Source organism: Corvus hawaiiensis, chromosome 6 (genome assembly GCF_020740725.1).
Source record: "Corvus hawaiiensis isolate bCorHaw1 chromosome 6, bCorHaw1.pri.cur, whole genome shotgun sequence".
NCBI lineage: Eukaryota > Metazoa > Chordata > Aves > Passeriformes > Corvidae > Corvus > Corvus hawaiiensis.
Window position 1 is genome coordinate 57,817,362 of NC_063218.1, and position 19,865 is coordinate 57,837,226.

Sequence of the window (19,865 nt, forward strand, 5' to 3'; positions counted from 1 at the left end):
AGAACAAAGTAAGACTATATTTTAATACTGTGTTAGAGAACAATTAACTTTTCTTAGTCTATAAGTCAAAGAAAGGTGATAACGGGGAATTTAAAAATATAAAAGTGAACAACATTTTAATTACCTTTGCAATACTTACTACAATTCTCTATTATGAAATAATTATACATTACATGTAATTATATACTGCACATTACAATTACTTTCACAATATACTGTACTATCATCCTTGTGGTAAAAAGATCCTGCAGAGCTCTACGCAACCACACTCAAGTACTACAGTGGCGATGTATGGTCTGAGCCAGCAGATTTTTGCTGAGATGACTCAAGCAAGTAAACAGTCTCCAAATTAAATTAATATTAATCACTATCATATGATGTTCCTTTGTATCAAGAAGGATGTAAGCAAACTGACCTACTAATATTTTAGTAGATTTTAGCAAATTCCCACCCAAGTCTTCGAGGCAAAATCCTGGCTCCACTGCTTTTTATGTTACTGCTGAAAACTGACACAGCAGCAAGACAGGTAGGACTTCACCCAGTGAAACCTGGACTGACAGATCATACACGTCACAACACACACTATGAGAAAACATACGCTGTTGAAGACATTAACGTCTTTTATAGTAGGTCTTGGACATAATAACAACTCCATGAATTCCTTTACAAAGACAGTGAAAGAAGAACTCGTGTTTTATTTTAGGGAAAGAGTACGCTGGTTTATAATCTGAATTCCAAGAATTGCAATAGTGGAATAACCTGAAATCAGACTATTTTGTTTAAGAATTACATAAGACTGTGACAGGAAAGCTAAAACTCCCTGGAAGTGTTCAGATGGCCATATGCAAGTAGCCTACTGAAGTGTTTTGCATGGAAACTGCAGGATGTCATCTGCAATTTTGTACTGATTTAAAAGCAAGTTAGGAGCAAACTGAATCCCATCAGCACAGTATCCAAAGCTCCAGAAGTCAGTTCTGGACTGCACAGATGGACTCTAGTGAACAGGATCTTTCATTTTATACACTTTAAGAGCTTGTTAAACTTCACTAGAAACTGATTCCAGTATGAGTTGGATCAACTTCTTAATCTTTAGCTCTGCTAGTGGGACCACAAACGTCTGCAGTACCTGTAATATTGACATATACCCAGAAGGAAGAGAAAAAACAAACTGCTCTCCTGTAGGCCAAAAAGAGCTAATATTGCCACATAACAGCACCTGAATTAAAACCAGAACAGGATCGCTTCGCCATCATGCCATGATGCACCACAATTTGAGCAGTACATGGCAGTGAAAGTGTTGTCAGCTACTAATTTCATAGTTAAAGAGAAGCAGATGTTTCAAGTTAAACTCCTGAGTCAAGATGTACAAATGCCTCAATATCTACAGCAATCTTACCAGGTAATCAAGCATTTCCTAGACATTTAAAAAAACCCAAACTATTTTAACTGCTGTTTATCAGAAAGTTGGAATCACTCATGGAATCCCCATGTTCTAAACCAATGATTTTTGTTCCACTTATTTATTCAGGAGATAAATGTAAATGACCTCAGAAGATGTACTACAGGGGAAAGGAAAAAAAAAAAGACCAAAATCTGAAATCATACTGATGTTTGATACAAAGTATGCTTCCGATATTCACTGCATTTAATTGTTCAGGGAGACAGAACTCATGGGTTACTAACAACAGTTGTTTAAAATTAGCACACGCTCTATACAGCCCATAGTAAAGAATAGCTCCAAATTTTGAGATTTTACTAAATCCTAGGTTGACATAGAAAATATGATTAAAGCAGCCATAAGTATTGTATTAGCTCATGGCAAAAAGGACTTAAAAACCTTGGTTATAAGAAAGTTCCCTTGTAGCCACGACAGAAGTAGTGTCTCTTCTGCTTTTACAGTGCTTGTACAAGAGAGAATCTGTTTGTCAAACGGTGCAGCCAAAATTCTCTCAAGCTGTATTTTCAGATCATCAATGGTACTGTTTCTACAAGCCAGAGCTGCGACATATGTACACATACCCTGGTTGCTAAAGGCAAACTCAGGTCAGAGAATTGTCTTTACATTATCAGATGTAGTGAGTGGTTTGAACAAGTGTCTTCTATTAGAGGGAATGCAAAACTATTGCAGTTACCATGGTTACATATTCATATTACAATGAGCAACAATACTAGTAAATTAAACAAAAGACAGACAACAGGAAAAAAACAGCAGGAACGCTGATGGAATCAAAAGGAGAGACAAAATCTTTACGTTTCCCAAGAAAGCTGCTGTGAACTTGCTATTCTTCCTAATTTCACTATTTGAATTTTTCTTGGCCAGTATCTAAGGCAGTAGTGTATATAAACATCTAAGCAAGACTTGTAACTTTCCACATTGCTACTTACAGCAAAGAGATTTAAGATCCTATGGACAGAAGCACAACAAACTTTGCAAGTTGAGAAGTGTCCAGATTGTTTTCAAAGCATATCCCTGACCTTTTTTCAAGCAGCCTGAAACAAAACATTCAATACCAGGCATGTGATGGTTGTACTACACAATAGTTGCAGCTCATTACAGAGAACTGCTCTGGCACAAATCAGGCATATATGGTCCATAAACCCTGAAAGTAAACTTGAACATAAAGTCTGGAAGTGCAGAGTGCCCTAATAGTAACACAGCATTTGAAATACAGCACTTATCTACCACTTCTCTTGCAAAGGAAATGCACTTCTTTAGAGCGACCAACAACAATGCAACAATCAGCCAGCAGCTGTAGGGTGAAAGAAACTCCTTGTATTCTCTGCCTTTTCCTCTCTTCAGAAGCTCCTCATTAGACCTGTGTGTGATAACACCATGCTTTCCCTTACTCATAAGCTGTATCTTCACGTCTGGCAAATAATTCTGTATCTGGGCTACAGATTCTGAACAAAGCAAACTTAAATTCAAGCCCAAGCAAGAGATCTAGAAGACTGCCTGGTGACTGTTACAAAATATGTCTATGAAAATACCAGACTAAAAGAGTTCCTAGTAACTTCCATTGGGAATTTATACAAAAAAAAAGGATTGTCCTCAGTTTCTGGACAATCAAAATTAAATATTTTTACAGTCAATTATTTAATGGCTAGTGGGCAAGACAAAAGAAGAAAAGTAACAGCATTCTTTAAGAAACACATAAACAGCATTTTGCAACACAATTATGAAGCATTTCCACACACAGAAAAAGGACACAAAGCAGACCAAGTCAACACTTGTAGAGTCACCAGCACAGTGGGCTGCACCATCAGAGGCTCCGTCACATGCGCAAAGGATGTTCCCCTTTACTCAGCACTCACTAGATTGCACTTGGAACACGAGGTCCAGATGACTTTGAGCCCCTCAGTCCAAGAAAGAATAAAGATAAACTGAAATGAGTCCACGGAGGGGAATGAAAATGGGGGAAATTATTCAAGAGAAGTGGCTGAAGGAAGTGGCTTGCTCAGCCTGGAGAAGAGAGGAAAACCCAAAGGCCATGGGCTGGTACCCAAGAGAAGCTACTGACAGACAGCTGAGTTCTTTACTGAGGTGCAGTGGGAGGGCAACAAACAACAAATGGGAGCTGAAACAGGAGAGATTCCCAGTGGATACAAGGAAAAAGAAAATTCCCTACAAATATAATTAAGCATTGGACTGGGTTATCCTGAGATGCTGCAAAATCTCTATCATTGCAAATTTTCAAGACTCCACTTGACAAAGCCCTGAGCAAGCAACTCTGAATTCAGTGCTGAGCCCCTTTAAGGCTGCAGAGAACGAATTCTTGAGATCCCTCCTCAGTCTTCAGAATCAGTGATTCTGTACAGGTTCACCTAGCTGGAGTTCTGTTCCAACAATGCCTAATACCTGGCAGCAGTGGAAACTTTATTATAGTCAGCATGCCTAGCAAGAGTCTTTCCCGGCCTACCCACTCAGACTCCGAAAATCAGTGACTTAAGGGTTAGGAGGTTACCCAAGGTTTAACATAGGAACGTAGAATCCAGGTTTTCAGAGATGTCACAACCCAAAAAACATCTAAAAGTATTTTCAAAAGTTGCTGTTCCTAAGGGCAAGGAATTTCCTTCATGTTCAAGTATAAATATTAGTAAGCTCAGGAAATGATTAAATATTTAAAATACAAGGAAAATGTAGAAGAGATCCTGAGTTTATTGGAAGCGTCCTCAGTTTCCATAACAAACCACTAATTGTGTTAGCAGGTGCCTAGTATTTTAGGAGACTGCCACCACGGGAGCTATCTACATCCTCTGAGCCATGCTGTGCAAAATCCACTGTTTCTAAAAGGAAATATGAACTGGAATATTTAATGCAAATCTTCTTTTCATGCAATTAAAAGGCTTCACAAATTACACTCACTTAATGAAATATTTCTCTCTCGAGCAGGAAGAGCTTTCTCCACAATGACTCTAATCCCTAATGAAAGCGCAGACACACACAAAAAGGTGATACACAGGCTGCAAAATGTTCTTTATACAATGGATACAACTTTTATATTATCATTACTCATATGGAATATCCTTAGAGAGAAAAGTGGTGCATTCTGTGTATTCCAAGGATGAATGAATAAAATCAGACCATTCTCACCTAGAAGTCTCATGTATGTACACTAAAGATGCATTGCAACTGTGTGAAGAGTTAAAGGATCACATAGCCCTGGTGCATACAGATAAACCACGCTGTTTATACCAGCAAAATGAGTTAGTTCCCAATCCACGTGGAAGTGCCAGTTCATGCCACCGATAACACAGCAACAGTCACAACAGATGAGTCCACGGGACCATCTCACACCCTGACACTGACAGCAGGCAAAGGCAGATCCACAGGTAGTAAAAACAGCGTCACACCAGTGCAACTTATCTTAGTGGGGCACTTTAATGATGTACCTGTGGCAAGCAAGACAGAAAAGACACACTGAGAATCCCAACACATTCCAACAACTGCCCCACCGGAGAACCCGAACTACCCGGCGTTCAGGCACGCGTTAATCCAGCACACATGGTTTTCCAAGCCGAAACCCTCCCAGCCCTCCCCGTGACAGTGTGAAACGCGCCAGCAATGTGCTGCCAAGTCAATTTACGGAGCAGGTCTGCACTCCAGCAAGGCTGCTCAGAGCGATGGCCGTGCACTGCACACGGCTATCCGCACCTCCGCAAGCTCAAGGCGGGAAACACATCCTGCCTTGCCCCGTCCTCCTTCCCCCTCCCAGCCTCCCCCCAATCCCAGGGACTGTGGGGAGGAAGGAAAAGCCTGCGGGAGCAGCCGCGGGGTTACGGGAGGCGAGGGCAGGCAGGGCCTGGCAAAGGGGAGGGCGGCGGGGCGGAGGGGGGGCAGCACCGAGTCCCAGTCCCGCTCCCACCAACCTAGAACACAGTCCAGGGAGGGCAGCCCGCTGGAGAGCAGCAGCTGCCCGTGGCGCACCGAGGGCCGAGTGCCCGGGACGGCGGGCGGGCGGGGGCCGGCCCCGGGCCTGCGCTGGAAGCTGGTGCAACCCCGCGCCCCGCCGGCCGCCGCCATGTCGGGCCCGGGCAGCGACCGCGGCCGGGCGCGCCGGGAGGGCCGGGCCCGCGCTCCGCCAATGGGAGAGCGGTTAGGGGAACCCCTGCCCAATAGGAGCCCGCGTTGTTGGCACGTGCCGGGCCGGCGGGCGGGGAAGGGCTGAGGCGCCCGGCAGCGAGCGGGGAGGTGAGAGCGGGGCCGGGGGTGCGGATGGGCTGGGGCACCTGGGGGGCACCGGAGCTTTGTCTGGGGCGGCTGAGGGACACCGCAGCTCTTTGTCCGGGGCTGAGGGGACCGGCAGCGGGCACGGACCGGTGCGGGGAGTGTGGCGCGGGTGCTGCGGAGGGGACACCCCCCTGGTTCCGCAGATGCCCGAGGTGTCCGTAGGGCCGGGAGCGCAGCGGGCCGGGAGCGGACAGGCTCGCCTGGCGCCGCACTGGCGGCATCAGACCCTGGAAGGGAAAAGTACTTGTAAAACGTATTTACGTAACTGCGTGTAACATAATATGTGAGTATTCTTGGGGTCCCTGTCTTGTTTGTACATGGCCGCGAACCTGTAGTAAGTGTGTGGTTTAATACCTTAATTTGGGAGCAAGATCTTGCATCAGTGTGATGGCCCTGGACCAAGACGTGTGGTAGAAAAAGTTGGACATTAAAATGCTTTGACAAATTCTAGTATGCTTGCTTTGTCAGTCAACGCTTTCTGTTTTGGTAGTCTGAATGCAAGGGAAGCCCCTCTCAGAACAGCCACTATCACAAGTATTTTTATATTTGTTTTTCATCTGTTGGTGATTCAGATGCATCCCAAGCTACTTGAAGACATTTGTACACAGCAGAATATAAAAACGAAGCTTTAGCCACTACATCCCTCACTCTCACACTTTAATTTCAATGAATAATGTTTACTGTCGTTCTAAGCCAAAATTTTGAGCACCTGTTGTTCTTGAGTCTCTTCTTAATTGAGGGAAAAAAAATCCTCATGTTAAATATGAGCAGCATGAAAGAGCAACAATATGTGGGCAGTCCTGAACCTCAGAGTTTTCCCTTCATATCCAATTCAAGCATGAAGCTTCAGTATTATGTTTCCCTAGCTGATGAAATGGCTTTTTTTTGCTGCTGGCCAAGCTTCTTTACTTGTTAAGCAGTGGACAGTTTTAGATCTTCTATCAGAAGTGTCAAGAGGTTGTCATAATGTCCTGTATTTGCTGGTAAACTGTAAAATACTGAATAATGTTTAATTTTAAATATAGATTCTTGTTTAGTGAAAGTTAGAAGTATCTGTCTGTAGAGGAGAAAATCAAAGGACATTTGAAAACATGGCAAGAAATAAATATAGCTGTTTAATTTCACTTCTGTAATACGTGACCAATGAGTTGTGACTATCTGGAATAGGAAAGGCTAGCAAAATAAAGACCCAAACATAATTCACAATTCTTTTAAAAGAATTTGGGAATCTGGTTTTGTCAGTGGGATCCTGTGGTGTAAATTCTGTATAACTGAGTGAGGAGGCTGAAACATAGAGAGAGAGGTCTCCACTTTTAGAATATCACAGTAGACTCTGCCACTGTACTGTCATCCTGGAGCCCAAAACCCTAAATATTTCAGGTATGAGTGCTTGCAGGTGTGTGTAACACTTCACAATTGCAGGATATCTGTTGGAGACCTTTGTTGTAGAAGCTCATAACCCAATAAGGATATCTTTGGTAAGTCACTACTTACCTGTCAGCATCAAGTGATAAACTCCATGTACTCAGTCTCTGTGATGGTTTTTTCCCATTCCAAGCAGTACATTTTCTTTTCTTACTTCATTAACACAAAGTATTTCCTTGTTTGTTTTTTAAAAATTTTTAAAGTTCTTTTAAAATTACACTATTATAGGTTGTCTTAACTTCACAGGATAGGTGTAAATGTACATCCAGGGCTGAGCCCTCTCTTTTGTTCTTTCATTTCTCATTACATGCCTGACACGTAAGGTTTTTTTTATACTTTTTTTACCTCATTTTCCTACAGGGCAGTTAAAATTGGAGGCTAAATAATTCTTTCTCTTTTTTTTCCCCCCCTCTTTTCTATTGGAGCCCACATAATGAAAGTATTTTGCAAATGGGAATGCTTGTGCCCCTACCAGTTTTAGTATTTCTTGGATAAAGTGCACGTTTGCGGGAAATCTCAGTGGCTCAGGAACAGGTACAGTGGGTCAGGGCTGCAAAATAGGAAGTGTCACTTCCTTCTCTTCCTCTGTTTCCAGTCCAGCAAACCCTGGTGCTTATCAGTTCCCTGCTTGAGCTGATTGAGTCACTAACCTGACTTGGAACTGTCTAACGACTTTCTTAATAGCCGTATTTTGTGTCATCCTGCCGAGCTGATGCTATATGGAAAAGGGCAGATAACACACAGTGGGGAGGGGCAGCCGAACCTTCCAGCTCTTGCTAGCTGTGAACTTTGTAGCTATTTCAGAATCATGTATTTTTAAATAAAGTGATAGTTTTGTTACAATTTTTTTTTTGGTAGACATCCTTCCAAATGTAGAGAAACCGTGTCTTACATTGTAACTTACAACAAGACAGACTGTTTCATATATAACCAAAATAATGGAGAAGTGGATACAATTTTTTCAGTACAAGAACTGAACTTCTAAAATATGGCAGTAGTTCTGTTTGTGATGTTCATTTTTCCTCTCTCACATTTTAACATGATGGGTGCAGTTAAATTCCTACTAATTTAGAAAGCGAGTGGAAATGATCTGGTTTTCAATAGGTGGGGGTTTTTTTCAAATTTTAGCATTTTAATACATTAAAGCTTTCCAAGTGAATATATGCTTATGAAAATACTGCTTACAACATCTGACTTTACCTGTATTTCAGACAAATAGAGAAGGAACTAATTTAATGGAAGTTTAATTTCATATTTATTTTTAGTTAATTATTTTTAAATCAATGCTGCTTCATTTTTAGGAAAAATAATAGCTTTTTCACTCTTTTTGAATGATACTGAAGTTTTGCTTATATTCACATGTCCAATTTTGAAAGGTGAATTTTCAGTCATTGGAGAAGATCCCACTAGGATCTGCTGTCTGGCAGAAATCAAGACCACAGGAATTGTAATTCTGGACATTACCCTAAAAACCCCTCATCCTCAAATGCACATTATGAGGTAGATAAGTCCTACTACTTCTGCTCTACGGGTGGAGTGGAAATGCAGAGAAACTAAGGAATGTGGAAATGATTTCAAGTGATCAGGAAGTGCCTTAGGAAGTTGTTTCTTGTCAGCTGAGCTGTGGCAATGGACAGTTGTCTCAGTTCATACTCAGCTCATTGGAGAATGGAGAGGTTTAAACATTTGTGTCTATATTGGGATGTCTTAAACTGTAGAATAATCAACTTTCCTTCCTCGCAGCTCACATGTTGTCATGTAGACCTGGTCAAATGGTGATGTCAATTTTTACTGCAAATCCTAACTGTGCTATGGAGAAATCAAGCTCTCTTGTTTTCCTCTTCTTGTACACTTGCTGGTCCAATTCAGCTACTTGTCTATGCAAAATGAAGATTCTAAGATGGATTAAGAGGATTTGGGGTGAAAATTCCCTAAGGAAAAAAAGATGGAGGGAATACAATGATGAGTGAGAGCAATCAGAACATCTGGGAAAAGGTTATGGTTCGGAATTTGATCTGCAAGTACGTTTGACATTTCTCTTCAAAAGCTGTAGCCTACAGATTTGGGGAAAATCCTGCTGTCCCCAGAATAGCAGCCCTTGAAGTGTGCTTTGGGTATTTGTGGCTGATAAGAGGAGCACAGTTGCCATGGCCTCTCTTTACCATGTGGGTTACCCGTGTAGGCTCGTGGGACCTCCAGTTAACGCCAGCAGCATTGCGTGGGCAGTGTTTCTCAACCGACACGGTGCTATTGATGTATGTGTTCTGTTGTCTTTGGTTTCAAATTACTGGTTTTGCTAGGTTTTAATTGTGCCTTACAAGATTCATGTATGCTCTTGTCCTTCTGTGACAATGAACAAAATGCTGTTCGTTTTGGAATAAAACACCAGTCCATTTTATTTCAAACCCATGTGTCTGCCCGACCAGTTTTCAGTGATGCTTTTCTGTTGGATTTATGTGTGGGATAGAGAACTATAAAACACGTCCTAGTGGCAGTTTTAATTAGTAATCTTATTAGTGTTTGCTGTTACATCGCCAGGCTGCTTTGCTCATCATTTGTGGAATGTGCTGGTATTAGACTGTACTGATTAAAGTTTTATAGTCACCAAATCAGATTAGCTACTGAGTCACCTGACTAGGCTGGGTTTGCAGTCATGTGACCCAGTGCCCTGCTGAGCTCCTGCTGCGAGCTGAAACAAGGTAGTTTGCTTTTGAGATGTTCTTAAGTATCTAACAGCATGGGTCGTGGATTATGGCTGCAAAGAAGATGGCTTCATTTTCCTGATCTTTGAACTGGCTAGAATGGGATAAGTTTGAAAGTGCAGGATCTTCAGGCCATGAGCCAACAACTGGAAAGAATGTTTAATCCTGGCAGCTCTGACACCAAAAGACCTGTTTTTTTCAGTGTGAAAAATCTTAAAGACTACTTATCCAGTCAGTCTGTGGCAAACGAAAGAATTAGTTGGAGTGTTTAGGACTTGCCAGTTGTATGATATTATATAAAACATGATACGATCGTATTCAGAAAGCCTCTGGATGTTACCTAAATGCATCCTTGTGGGTATCCTGAGCAACAGGAAAAAAATTTAAACCCGTGTCAAATTTAAACAGCTCTTTAAAAATAGAAGTAAATTAAGAGACATGAATTAAAGTAGTATGTGCTGAAGACAAGAAATTATTTTAGGAGTTATTTAATGTTTCTGTAATTTCAGAATTGTGCGGTATAATATTGCAGAAACCTGCAGAACAATAATCTTGAAAATGAATCATGAGTTTAACTTAGTGTTTTAATAAGCATCATACAGATTAGTGCTATATTTAATAGAGATTATTTTCCTTGTATTTATCATACTTCCTGGTGAGACCCACAAACATGGAACCTCAGGTTTCCAGTGTACTAGCCAATAATGTTTTCTGGTTATTGTCTTCCATAGATATTCCAGATAGGAATGCTAGCTTGATTTTTCAGCTACCACCCATGTGGAAGTAACTTCAGATAGCGGCATATCCTCTAACAAGCAGTTTTGTCCCCTTTCATTGCCCGTCTTGGATTTATCAAGCACTCACTCTTTAGTCTGACAGAGACAGGGGAGCAGTGGTCGGGCTGGACTGAGTGTGGGTGTGTTAGAAGGAGCTGGGTAGCACTGGGAGTAGGGATGCACTTCCTGCCCCAGGTCAGGATGCTGCTGCTTCTGTCTTTCCCAAGTAGTGATCTTGGTCAGAGGCTTCACAAAAGAGCACAACCCTCAGGTTTCTCTGAGGACAAGATCCTGCAGAGCCATCCGTACATTCACATGGATTCAGTGGACTTTCCTCTGCTTTCACAGCACTCTGGCCGTCCACAGGGTGTGGTGTGAACCAGGATGTGCCGCAGTAAATAATGCAGTAGAGATGTGTAACTCTACCTGGGTTGAGCACAGAGGGGATGCCTTGCTTGCTCTTCAAATAATATGATCAGAATGGTAAATTAATTAGGTCTCTGAGAGGCAGATGAAGAAAACAGTCATTTTGGCCTTTAAGTAGTCAGGAATTAAAATTTAGATTTTTCAGGTCAGTTATAAAGTTTGATAAAAGACAAGCAAGCAACCTAGTAAAACTCATTGTAAAGCCAGATTCACAACTGGCTACTTAGGGAAACTTAATTGTTTCAAATTTGGAATAATGTTTTGGTGAAAAAAACCATCAGAAAGCACTGAATATCTGGCACTTTTTTAAAAGCCAGGCTGTATTTTAGCAAATTATCATTATTCTTTATCTCAGTGGATTCAGCTTCCATCTCCTACACTGAGCTTGCCAATTCCATGCTAGAATGCTGTATTTGTGAGAATCCCATTCCAAGAGCGTGTATCTGGGAGCAGGGCTGCCATTTTTTTCCCCCAGGTACTCTATTGCATTTTCTGAGAGATAATTTATTTTTATTCCTCTTACATATATTAACATTTAAAACTGCAGAAACTGAACCAGATGGAGGGAAACCAAACTGTTATCAAGGTCCTAGAACTAACAATCCTCTATCTGGTAACTGCAGAATAACTTGGTGTCTTGCAAATGGGACAATTAAAAATTAAAAAAAAAATAAAAACAAAGCCCCAAACCTGAGGTTGTGGTTGTTGCTGGAAACGTGAGCATCACCAATTGTTTCGAAGTCCTGTCTTGGTTTTGTATGAAAAGAATAGATGTGTGTTATTTCATTGCAATGAGGGAGTAATTAATCTGAAGTTTTAGCCCTAAGGCTTATTAGTACATGTGTGTCTCTTCAGTAGCATTGTTTTCAATATTTCTGTGATTTATAGCTGTGACTGTGTCCCTAGCAAAGGAATAAAGGTAATGGAGCTTGGTTTTTTACACCCATCTTTTATATTTCTGAGAAAATTGTTGCACATTCTTGGAGTTTCATGCTTCCACCTGTTCTCAGTTGTGCTTCCAGTGGTCCAAGAAGTGTGAAGCAGTGTTTGATCTTGGTGTTCTCGTGCTATTGCCAAGCCACAGTGATTTTTCTCATAGAATTTTTAACATTTCTGGCATGAAAGAGCTGGAATTCATAAACATTAAATTGTAAGAATATCATCAATTTTCTTAGCAACACAAAATATCTGTGAAAGGAGTTGTATGACGAGTCCCTGATTTTCCTTTTAGAAAAGCAATGTATTATGGAAGAAAGGGCAAGCTACATTCTGTATTTTTGGAACAAACCAAACGAGCAAATTTAGATGAAATAAAATCTGATCACTTATTAAAAACCTAAATAGTTTTTAAGATGGCAATTCAGGGAGACAGAATATTAGTGGAGTTATACAGTGATTATCTCTGTACTGTTTTTCTGTTTTACAAGTACTTACGTCCTCATTTGAAACTCATGTTTGGGGTGGATGTCTGTGGTAAAATAAGCCACACATAGGCCCTGCTTGGTGATGTGTTTGGTATCAGTGAGAGTGCAGGTTGTGGGGCTGGAGTGTGCTCATGTCTTGCAGGTGCTCTGCACCTCGGCATAGAACCATTTGCTAAACCGGAGAAAGGCACCTCTACTTATTTGCTTCAGTAAGTAGTCAGTTTTCACATTTATTATTGTGTCAGCTGTATCTTTTACTTTAAACCATCAAATTAAATAATAGCTTATGCTGGCTTTCTATTATAGTTCACGCATTTAAAACCTGCAACTCAGATAAAAAGATAGTTTCAGAATAAATTCAGTATATTATTTATGAGTGGAGCAACACATTAGCATGGAGTTCACAATAGATCATATCGCTTTTATTCCATCTTACAAGCTTAGCAGCACAAACAGAATAATCAACATATTATTTGGCTGTCATCTGCTGAACAGAAACCAGAGATCACAAGGAGGTTTTCCCTAGCTGCGGTGATGGCCTTTTTGTTCCAAGCCCCCATCTGGGAGGGCCATGGTGTGTTATCATATGGAACGCGGGGTTTGCTGTAATCTGCTTAGCTGCACTGCAGTTTGAATCTTTATTCCATGTTTGTGTAATTTATAATTTTAATGAGACCATGGCTCTTGTGGGCTTTGAAATATATTAAAAGCTCTTTTGTGCATATGCTTTTGTTCTTGCTTAATAGGCTCAGTGTATTTAAAACTGATGAATTTTTATTCATGGATTTGGATGTCTGGGGATTAACTTAGACTGAATATCATTGCACTCATCTATTGATGTTTGGAACTTTTTTATACTTGTATCTCTAAGTGGAGAAGACCTTACAGAGGTTGTGTTTTACACATAAACCAGCTCAGAAATAACTAATAAAGTTTTATTGAGCAATGAGAAAAAATACTGATTACAGTTTATTTTTACTGCATAAACTCTCATGAAGTACCATTTTGCTCTGAAAAAAGTCCTTGAATCCAGGTACATGTGTGGATTTAGAACTTTGTAACTAAAAAGCCGTTTGGGTGGTCAACATTTTTGCAGAATAGTAACAGTGATAAGCACTTGGTTTGCATTTTTCTTCTGGTCTAACCTGAAAATGTAAATACTGAGCACTCTCTTGTCTGTGTTGCCTTTGTCCTGTTTTTTAACGCATTTTTTAGTGCAGAGTGTGCATAAGCTATTTCCTTAGAAGGTGATGCTCATAACTGGGGAGTGTTGATGAACATACAGAAGGATTCTTCATTGCTGTTTTCTGACAGTGCTAAAACTGTTTATTCGTTGTTGTTGTTTTTTGCTTTTGTATTTTTCAGATGTTTAATGGTTTGTTTATGGTTTAATTGTCTGTCAGGTTTGATTTACTGTTTGTTTGAAGATCTCAGACTGTGTGACTTCTGTGTTTTCTGTGTTCCTAAACCACTGTGGACTACTCTAATGATGGCATTCTCTCTGAGACCAACATTGGCAGTAAGATGGAGACAACTGTATTTTTTCTAAATTGTCTTGCTGATGGTGTACTGAAATGTGGAGGGGTTTTGGGTTTTTGTTTGTGGTGTTTTTGTTGGGTTTGCTGGTTTTTATCAGCAAATCATCCTCTTTGTAATGACATAATATCTTAAGTAAAAAGCTTTTTTAGTTCTCAATGCATAGGGGAGTTATTTACCCCTCTTCTATTCACTGCTTTGAGTAGTATTTCCAAAATCATGTTTCTACAAGATGTGTCAGCTGGGAAGTGCAGGGGACACATGAGCCATGGGCAACTTCAGGTTCTGTAGGGTTGTGGATTTTTAGTGCCTATTGTGAAAATTAGGCTTGTAACTCTTTGTCTTACTAAACTGAAATGAATTTTCAATGTTTATATGTCTGTGTCTCAAGAAAGTGAATATACTGAAATTTAAGATCAACACATGTAGTTATTTTACCCTTGTGACATAGGCATAGTACATTTTTCTCAGTTACCAGGAAGGTGACTGTGGTGTCTGCCAGACCTTTGGTGTTTGTCCTGACTTTGACCTTGTTGCAGAAGACTGTAAAGTGAATATTTTGGCATCCCTCAGAGACTCAGGCTTGCTGTACATGACCACGCCTTTGCTCAGCTATCTGTATTTCACTGTTCAGTAAAGAGGAGTGTGTGGAGCTGTAGAGGAGAAGCTTTGGAATGCATCTGGCCATTAAAACGGCATTTTATCCAGGGTTGTGGAAGTGTTAGGAGCTGCTTCCCAAAGGCAATAGAACTAGTGAGAAGTACCTGAAATCTGTTGAAAAATGATGGTAGTCTCTGTTTATTTAACACCAGCAAATTGCGTTATGTGTGTCATGTTTACAGGATTAATCTCCTTGTCAGCTTGAGATCAGTAGATGAAGGAGCTCTTGTTGGAGACAAACTGGCAGTGCCTAGTAGAGATAATGTGTAAAAAAGTAATCTCTTCCAGAATATCACCAAGCTTGTTCAGATTTGCTGGACCAAGTCCAGTGTTTCTTCTAGAGTAAAGCAACAGCTGGAAATAAAAACCAAGTTCTGTCTGATCCCCAGCACAGAGGGACCTTTTGAAAATTGTTCTTTGTTTTGCTTTAGGTGTTCAGAATCCTCAGATTGTAATTAGAATATTTAAAGCATTTGGTATATTGTGTATCTAATATGGGAAGAATCCTAGTAAACAAGATATACACCCTTTGCTCTTCTAGCACATGTAACGTCAATTTCATGCAGAGGTTTTAAAATAATAGTTTAATATGAATAACAGCTCAAACATAAATATTTAAATGGCCTACTCAGTGTGCAGTTTTTAATTTGGGTTTTTGGCTTTTTCTTTTTAAAGTACTCTCAGAGTAACTCTGGGAAAGAGATGGTGCAAGTTATCTGTAGAGAAATGTGTCTGGTTAGAAGTGGACAATGTTAGGAGAAGAGTTTCTGTTATGGAAGGAAAAACTGATAATCTCTCCCTACATAGTCAATGAAATTCCAGAATTGGGAAGCATTATACAAAGCAAATGCAACTGTAAATTTTTTATGAAAGTGAAAAATCTATTTAGTGTCAAGTCCAGTGATTTGTTTAGTCACACTGTCAGTGGCTGCAACTTCAATTTTCCTGTATTAAAAAATTCAGCACCATATGTTAAACTGTCTTACACAATGCCATTGGTTTTCTGGAAATGATAAATCTGCTCATTGATTTCCTAATTTTATTATGTACAGTTAATTGTAATCCAAGATTACAGCAAACAAGATGTTAATTTCTAGACAACCTATGTACATTTCCCTCAGAGTGAGTGTTACAGAAGCAAAGAGTAGAAAGAGAATACCATTTGTGCTATCCTCACAGGAGCTGTCAATAAAAGATGTAATAGGGGATTTAGGAATCTGGAAATGGCCAACTAATTTATGTGAATCTATTTTATTTCAGCTAGAAAGCCCAAGCTCTGTTTCGTCTGCACTGCATATTGCAGAGCACAGGCTGTCTATAGAAAACCAGGCGGCTGCATATGGATAGTCCCTTGATATCATTCACTTGCTGTGTAATCTTATTATGCAAAGTTCTAATCTTCACCTAGAATGAATGCCTCTGGGTCAGAATATAGTCATATCAGGGTTTTTGAGGTCATGTTTTGTGATCCTTAGCTTATTCTTCTAAGTAGAGCTGGGATTTAAAGAGTATTCCCCAGACACTAGCAGAGATAGACAGCAAAACCTGCTGCCTTTTTGGAAGACAAGACCAACATGAGGTCCCTGGTAGGATTAAACTTGATTTGTAGCTGTAGGATTTTTTAACAGATGTATTATTGGACAGGGAATAGGGGGCCACCAGCACAGCGAAATTGGATCACGATTGGCATTCTCAGGGAGTCCGCTGGCTGCTAAAACAGCAGCTGCATGTGGATTTGACTTCTTTCAGGTGAAGCGACTTCCAGTCATTTGGAAAGGATGGGATGAAAAGGAACCTTGGTGATAATTTTGATGTCTGCAAGATTTAGTACCAATGTAATGGGATTATCGGTAACACCTTCACTGCAGAAAAAGCCACCTGGTGCTATAACTGGCAGCAACTGAGAACTAATCCTTTCCCATCTCTTGGATGTCATTCATGAGGCTCAAAGTGATTTCTACCCTGCTAGCTGTGATTAATTTTATAAACAAACAAACAAAAAACCAAGTGATGAAAGCATAGGCTATGGAAGAAAAAGGGAACAGAAGATAATAGTAATTACATTTTGCATTTTATTTGCTGTGGGGGATAAACTATACAGTTCTGGTAAAATAACCAAATTGTGTTCTCTGTGATAAATATGGATGTGTGACCTTTTTTAACCAATGTCTACTTGAGTATAAATTTTTCAGCTACCTGCTATATGATAGTAGGTAGTACCTGGAAGTAATTACAACAGGTTTTAGGCCGTTAGTTCTGCAATAAGGATGTTGATACAACAGAGCCATTAAGTTTTCAAGGGGCCCGTGACTTAAATAATTTGTTTTGTTGTGCTTAATGATCTTATGTTCGATCTGGTGGAGTTGCCGGCTGATCGTACTTTGTATTAAAATTGTGTGATGTGGAAAACTGTTCAGCTGTTTACTTTCTTGGGATCAACAAAATTACATTGTTTTAAAAATGTACTGATATGAAGTTCTCTGAGGAAACAATTATATTGTAATGACACTCCAGTTAATTATTTCTGTGTGGTTTTTTTTAAAATAAACTAGTTTTTCCTGGTGTTTTTTTTTACTGGACTTGCTCTTGCTGCAACCACTTATTAACTAGAAATTGTTACTTAAAACTACATGGAAACTTTTAGGATTGTAGTTATTCTGTGGAATGAATATTAGATGTCTAAAGATGAACCTTAACATTTAAAACACCCTGCCAATCCCCAGGAGGTACCTTGTCTGGGTCAGACTGTATAATCCAGGTATATATGTGCCTTCATTTGAAATTAACTTTCTTGAGTAATAGTCAAAAGCTTTTATATAAAGCTAAGAATTTTTTCGTTATTATCATAAAATCTGATAAGCTTGACCATTTAAAAAAAGTCCTTTGTACTACATTTATAAATGGGGATTGGTGAAATCCATGTCTTGGGAGTTAAGAATTTTATTTTAAGAGAACTGGGAACAAAATTTGAGAGCTCTTCACTCATATTCTGTCCTTGTGGTTAGTTTTTTACCATGAGAGCTCTAGCAGTAGGCAAAGCTCACTCTGAACCGTGGGTTTCCTTGAATAGCTCACAATTCTACTTGCAAACATCACAGGGAAACACATGTTCAGGGTAACTATCCCTAAGTTTGTGCCATCCAAAATCTGAAAGGAAGTCACTTGCAATCACTTTGAAACTTATTTTCTGAGATGTATAGCAGTTGTTTGTAGTTTCATAATAAAAATGTTTTAGTTACAATCTGACAGCTGTTGGCATGAGACGTTTGCATATTCTCTTGATGTTGTTACTGTTTATTTGTCCCAATTTGATCTGCGTACTCTGGGCATCGTAACGCATTGTTTATACAATTCCTTTTTACCTGCAATGCTCACGGGTGCCTAAATTCTCTACTGTCTTTATATATTAATACAAGGTTTCTGAATAGCATGGAGCAAAACTAGAGGATGCTTGTGCAGTACTTTTCTGTCTACCCAAACTGAGAAGCAATATGACGCTTCCTTTCTAGCAGGTGCTGTTAAGAAGTATTGATGATGGACTTCTCTCAAAACATAGTTGTGGTCATGCATTCACACTAGTTGTGCAACTAACATTCATCTGCTGTCCCTCCACCTTCCTTTTATCACCTGTACCACATTTCTGGGCTCACAGTGTGTCTGGCCCTAAGAGTAAGGCATTGGTTGGTGCTTTTCATAGTGCACTAGGTTGGGAAGAGCCAGCCCCTTCTCTGCCTCTCCAGAATGAATTCTGCTGAAAGTGCATTCCCCTTCCAGAGGAGCTGTTTCAGTTCCTGCAGTGTGCTGGGTGCTGCTTTTGCTAAGGATACAATTCAAGACTTTTCTGTTTTCAATTGTATTTTGGGTCATTACTGTGAAAATGGTCAGATAATCTTATGAATGTTGAATCACAGCTTGGTTTAAGCTGTTCTAGTCCAGAGAAGTTTATGTAAATAAAAAAAGTACATCTTTTTTGGAACAAGGAAATGAACTTGGTAGAGAATATTTGCTCCCAATAATGGTTGTCTTTTGAATGTATTCAGGCAAAATTCCATTAAATTCTAGTGAGAGTTGTAAAAATAAAGATAGGCACTTTTAAAGTCCTGTCTTTAATTAACTAAATGTCATGAAAAATAAAAGGAGATGTCTTTATTTCATTTTGAAGTGGGCATATTTTACACAGCATTTTTCTCTTTTTTTTCTTTTTAACATAGTGCATATGCTTATCAAACTATATTGGGACATCTTAGTAGAAGAGGGAAATCTTGCAGTGGTTTTAGTTCATTATAGGGCAACACTGAGTTTAAGGGGAACAGGTTTCTTGCAGAATGTAGAACTTTCTTCAGTTACTTCAGTATATCTGTTTTCCACTTCCTTAAGATAAATATATGTAACCATCAAATTGGGTTAAGGCAATACTTTATTTGGATTACCATTGCCAGAATTGGATCTCCTAATCAGAGTTGACTTGAATATTTGGGGAAGGGGGTCAGAAAATGTTTACAGACTAATGTGCTGCAGAAGTTACACCACTGTGCTGCAGCTGAGAACAAAAAGACCTGATGCCTTATTTCTACAGGTACATCTGATTATTTGTTGGTTTCCTTACACTGTTGGTTTTTTTTTTTAATCTTGTCCATCTGTTACACCCAAAAGATAGGTTTGTAAATGTTAGATTGTTTGTTATCAAATAAATGATACTCTTCTGTTTTGCTGTAGAACCAGCTGAACAACGTACCACTGTAGGATGCTTCGCAATGTCCTAGGAAAAACCTTCCGATTTCTGGGGTACACTGTGCAATATGGCTGCATAGCACACTGTGCCTTTGAGTACCTTGGAGGAATTGTTGTGGTAACTCTTCATTTTCATGACATTTAAAAGAAGATAAAACTGTAATACTGAAATTGTTATGTGTGATGATGCCAATATTTCAGGTTTCTTAATTTTCTTTATTAAACACAATTTATGGGAAGCAGGTCCAGCCTTTGTGAAAGTTATTTGTACTTTCAACATTCATGTTTTCTGATGCATTATTGCTTGAGGCATCACTGAAGTCAATGGGAATTTCTGATTAAGCCTTTTGCAGAGAGTCTGTCCTTCAAGGAAGACTGGAGTCACCAATAGGAAATTTTTTTTTTTTTTTCAGATTTCTGGGTGATTTATGCTCCCTGCCCCTCCTCCCCAGGTCCT

At 39.7% G+C, this 19,865-nt stretch overlaps 2 protein-coding genes across 6 annotated transcripts in view; one reads left to right on the top strand and one right to left on the bottom strand.

Moving 5' to 3' along the window:
* The window catches only part of ELP4 (elongator acetyltransferase complex subunit 4), a 136,687-nt gene extending 131,145 nt beyond the window's left edge, over nucleotides 1-5,542 (bottom strand). For 2 of the 4 annotated variants that reach the window (XM_048307263.1, XM_048307260.1), the window contains exon 1: nucleotides 5,368-5,542. In XM_048307263.1, the coding sequence (XP_048163220.1) occupies nucleotides 5,368-5,521 (154 nt within the window). In that variant the 5' untranslated portion in view covers nucleotides 5,522-5,542. The other 2 variants (XM_048307261.1, XM_048307262.1) reach the window with 2 other exon arrangements.
* A 66-nt stretch (nucleotides 5,543-5,608) lies between these two features.
* Nucleotides 5,609-19,865, top strand: part of IMMP1L (inner mitochondrial membrane peptidase subunit 1) — a 32,580-nt gene continuing 18,323 nt past the window's right edge. The window contains exons 1-3 of one of the 2 annotated variants that reach the window (XM_048307991.1): nucleotides 5,665-5,689; nucleotides 13,885-14,000; nucleotides 19,394-19,526. In XM_048307991.1, coding sequence (XP_048163948.1) covers nucleotides 19,422-19,526 — 105 coding nt within the window. In that variant the 5' untranslated portion in view covers nucleotides 5,665-5,689; nucleotides 13,885-14,000; nucleotides 19,394-19,421. Of the gene's footprint in view, nucleotides 5,690-13,884; nucleotides 14,001-19,393; nucleotides 19,527-19,865 lie in introns of both variants that reach the window. The other variant, XM_048307990.1, reaches the window with a different exon arrangement.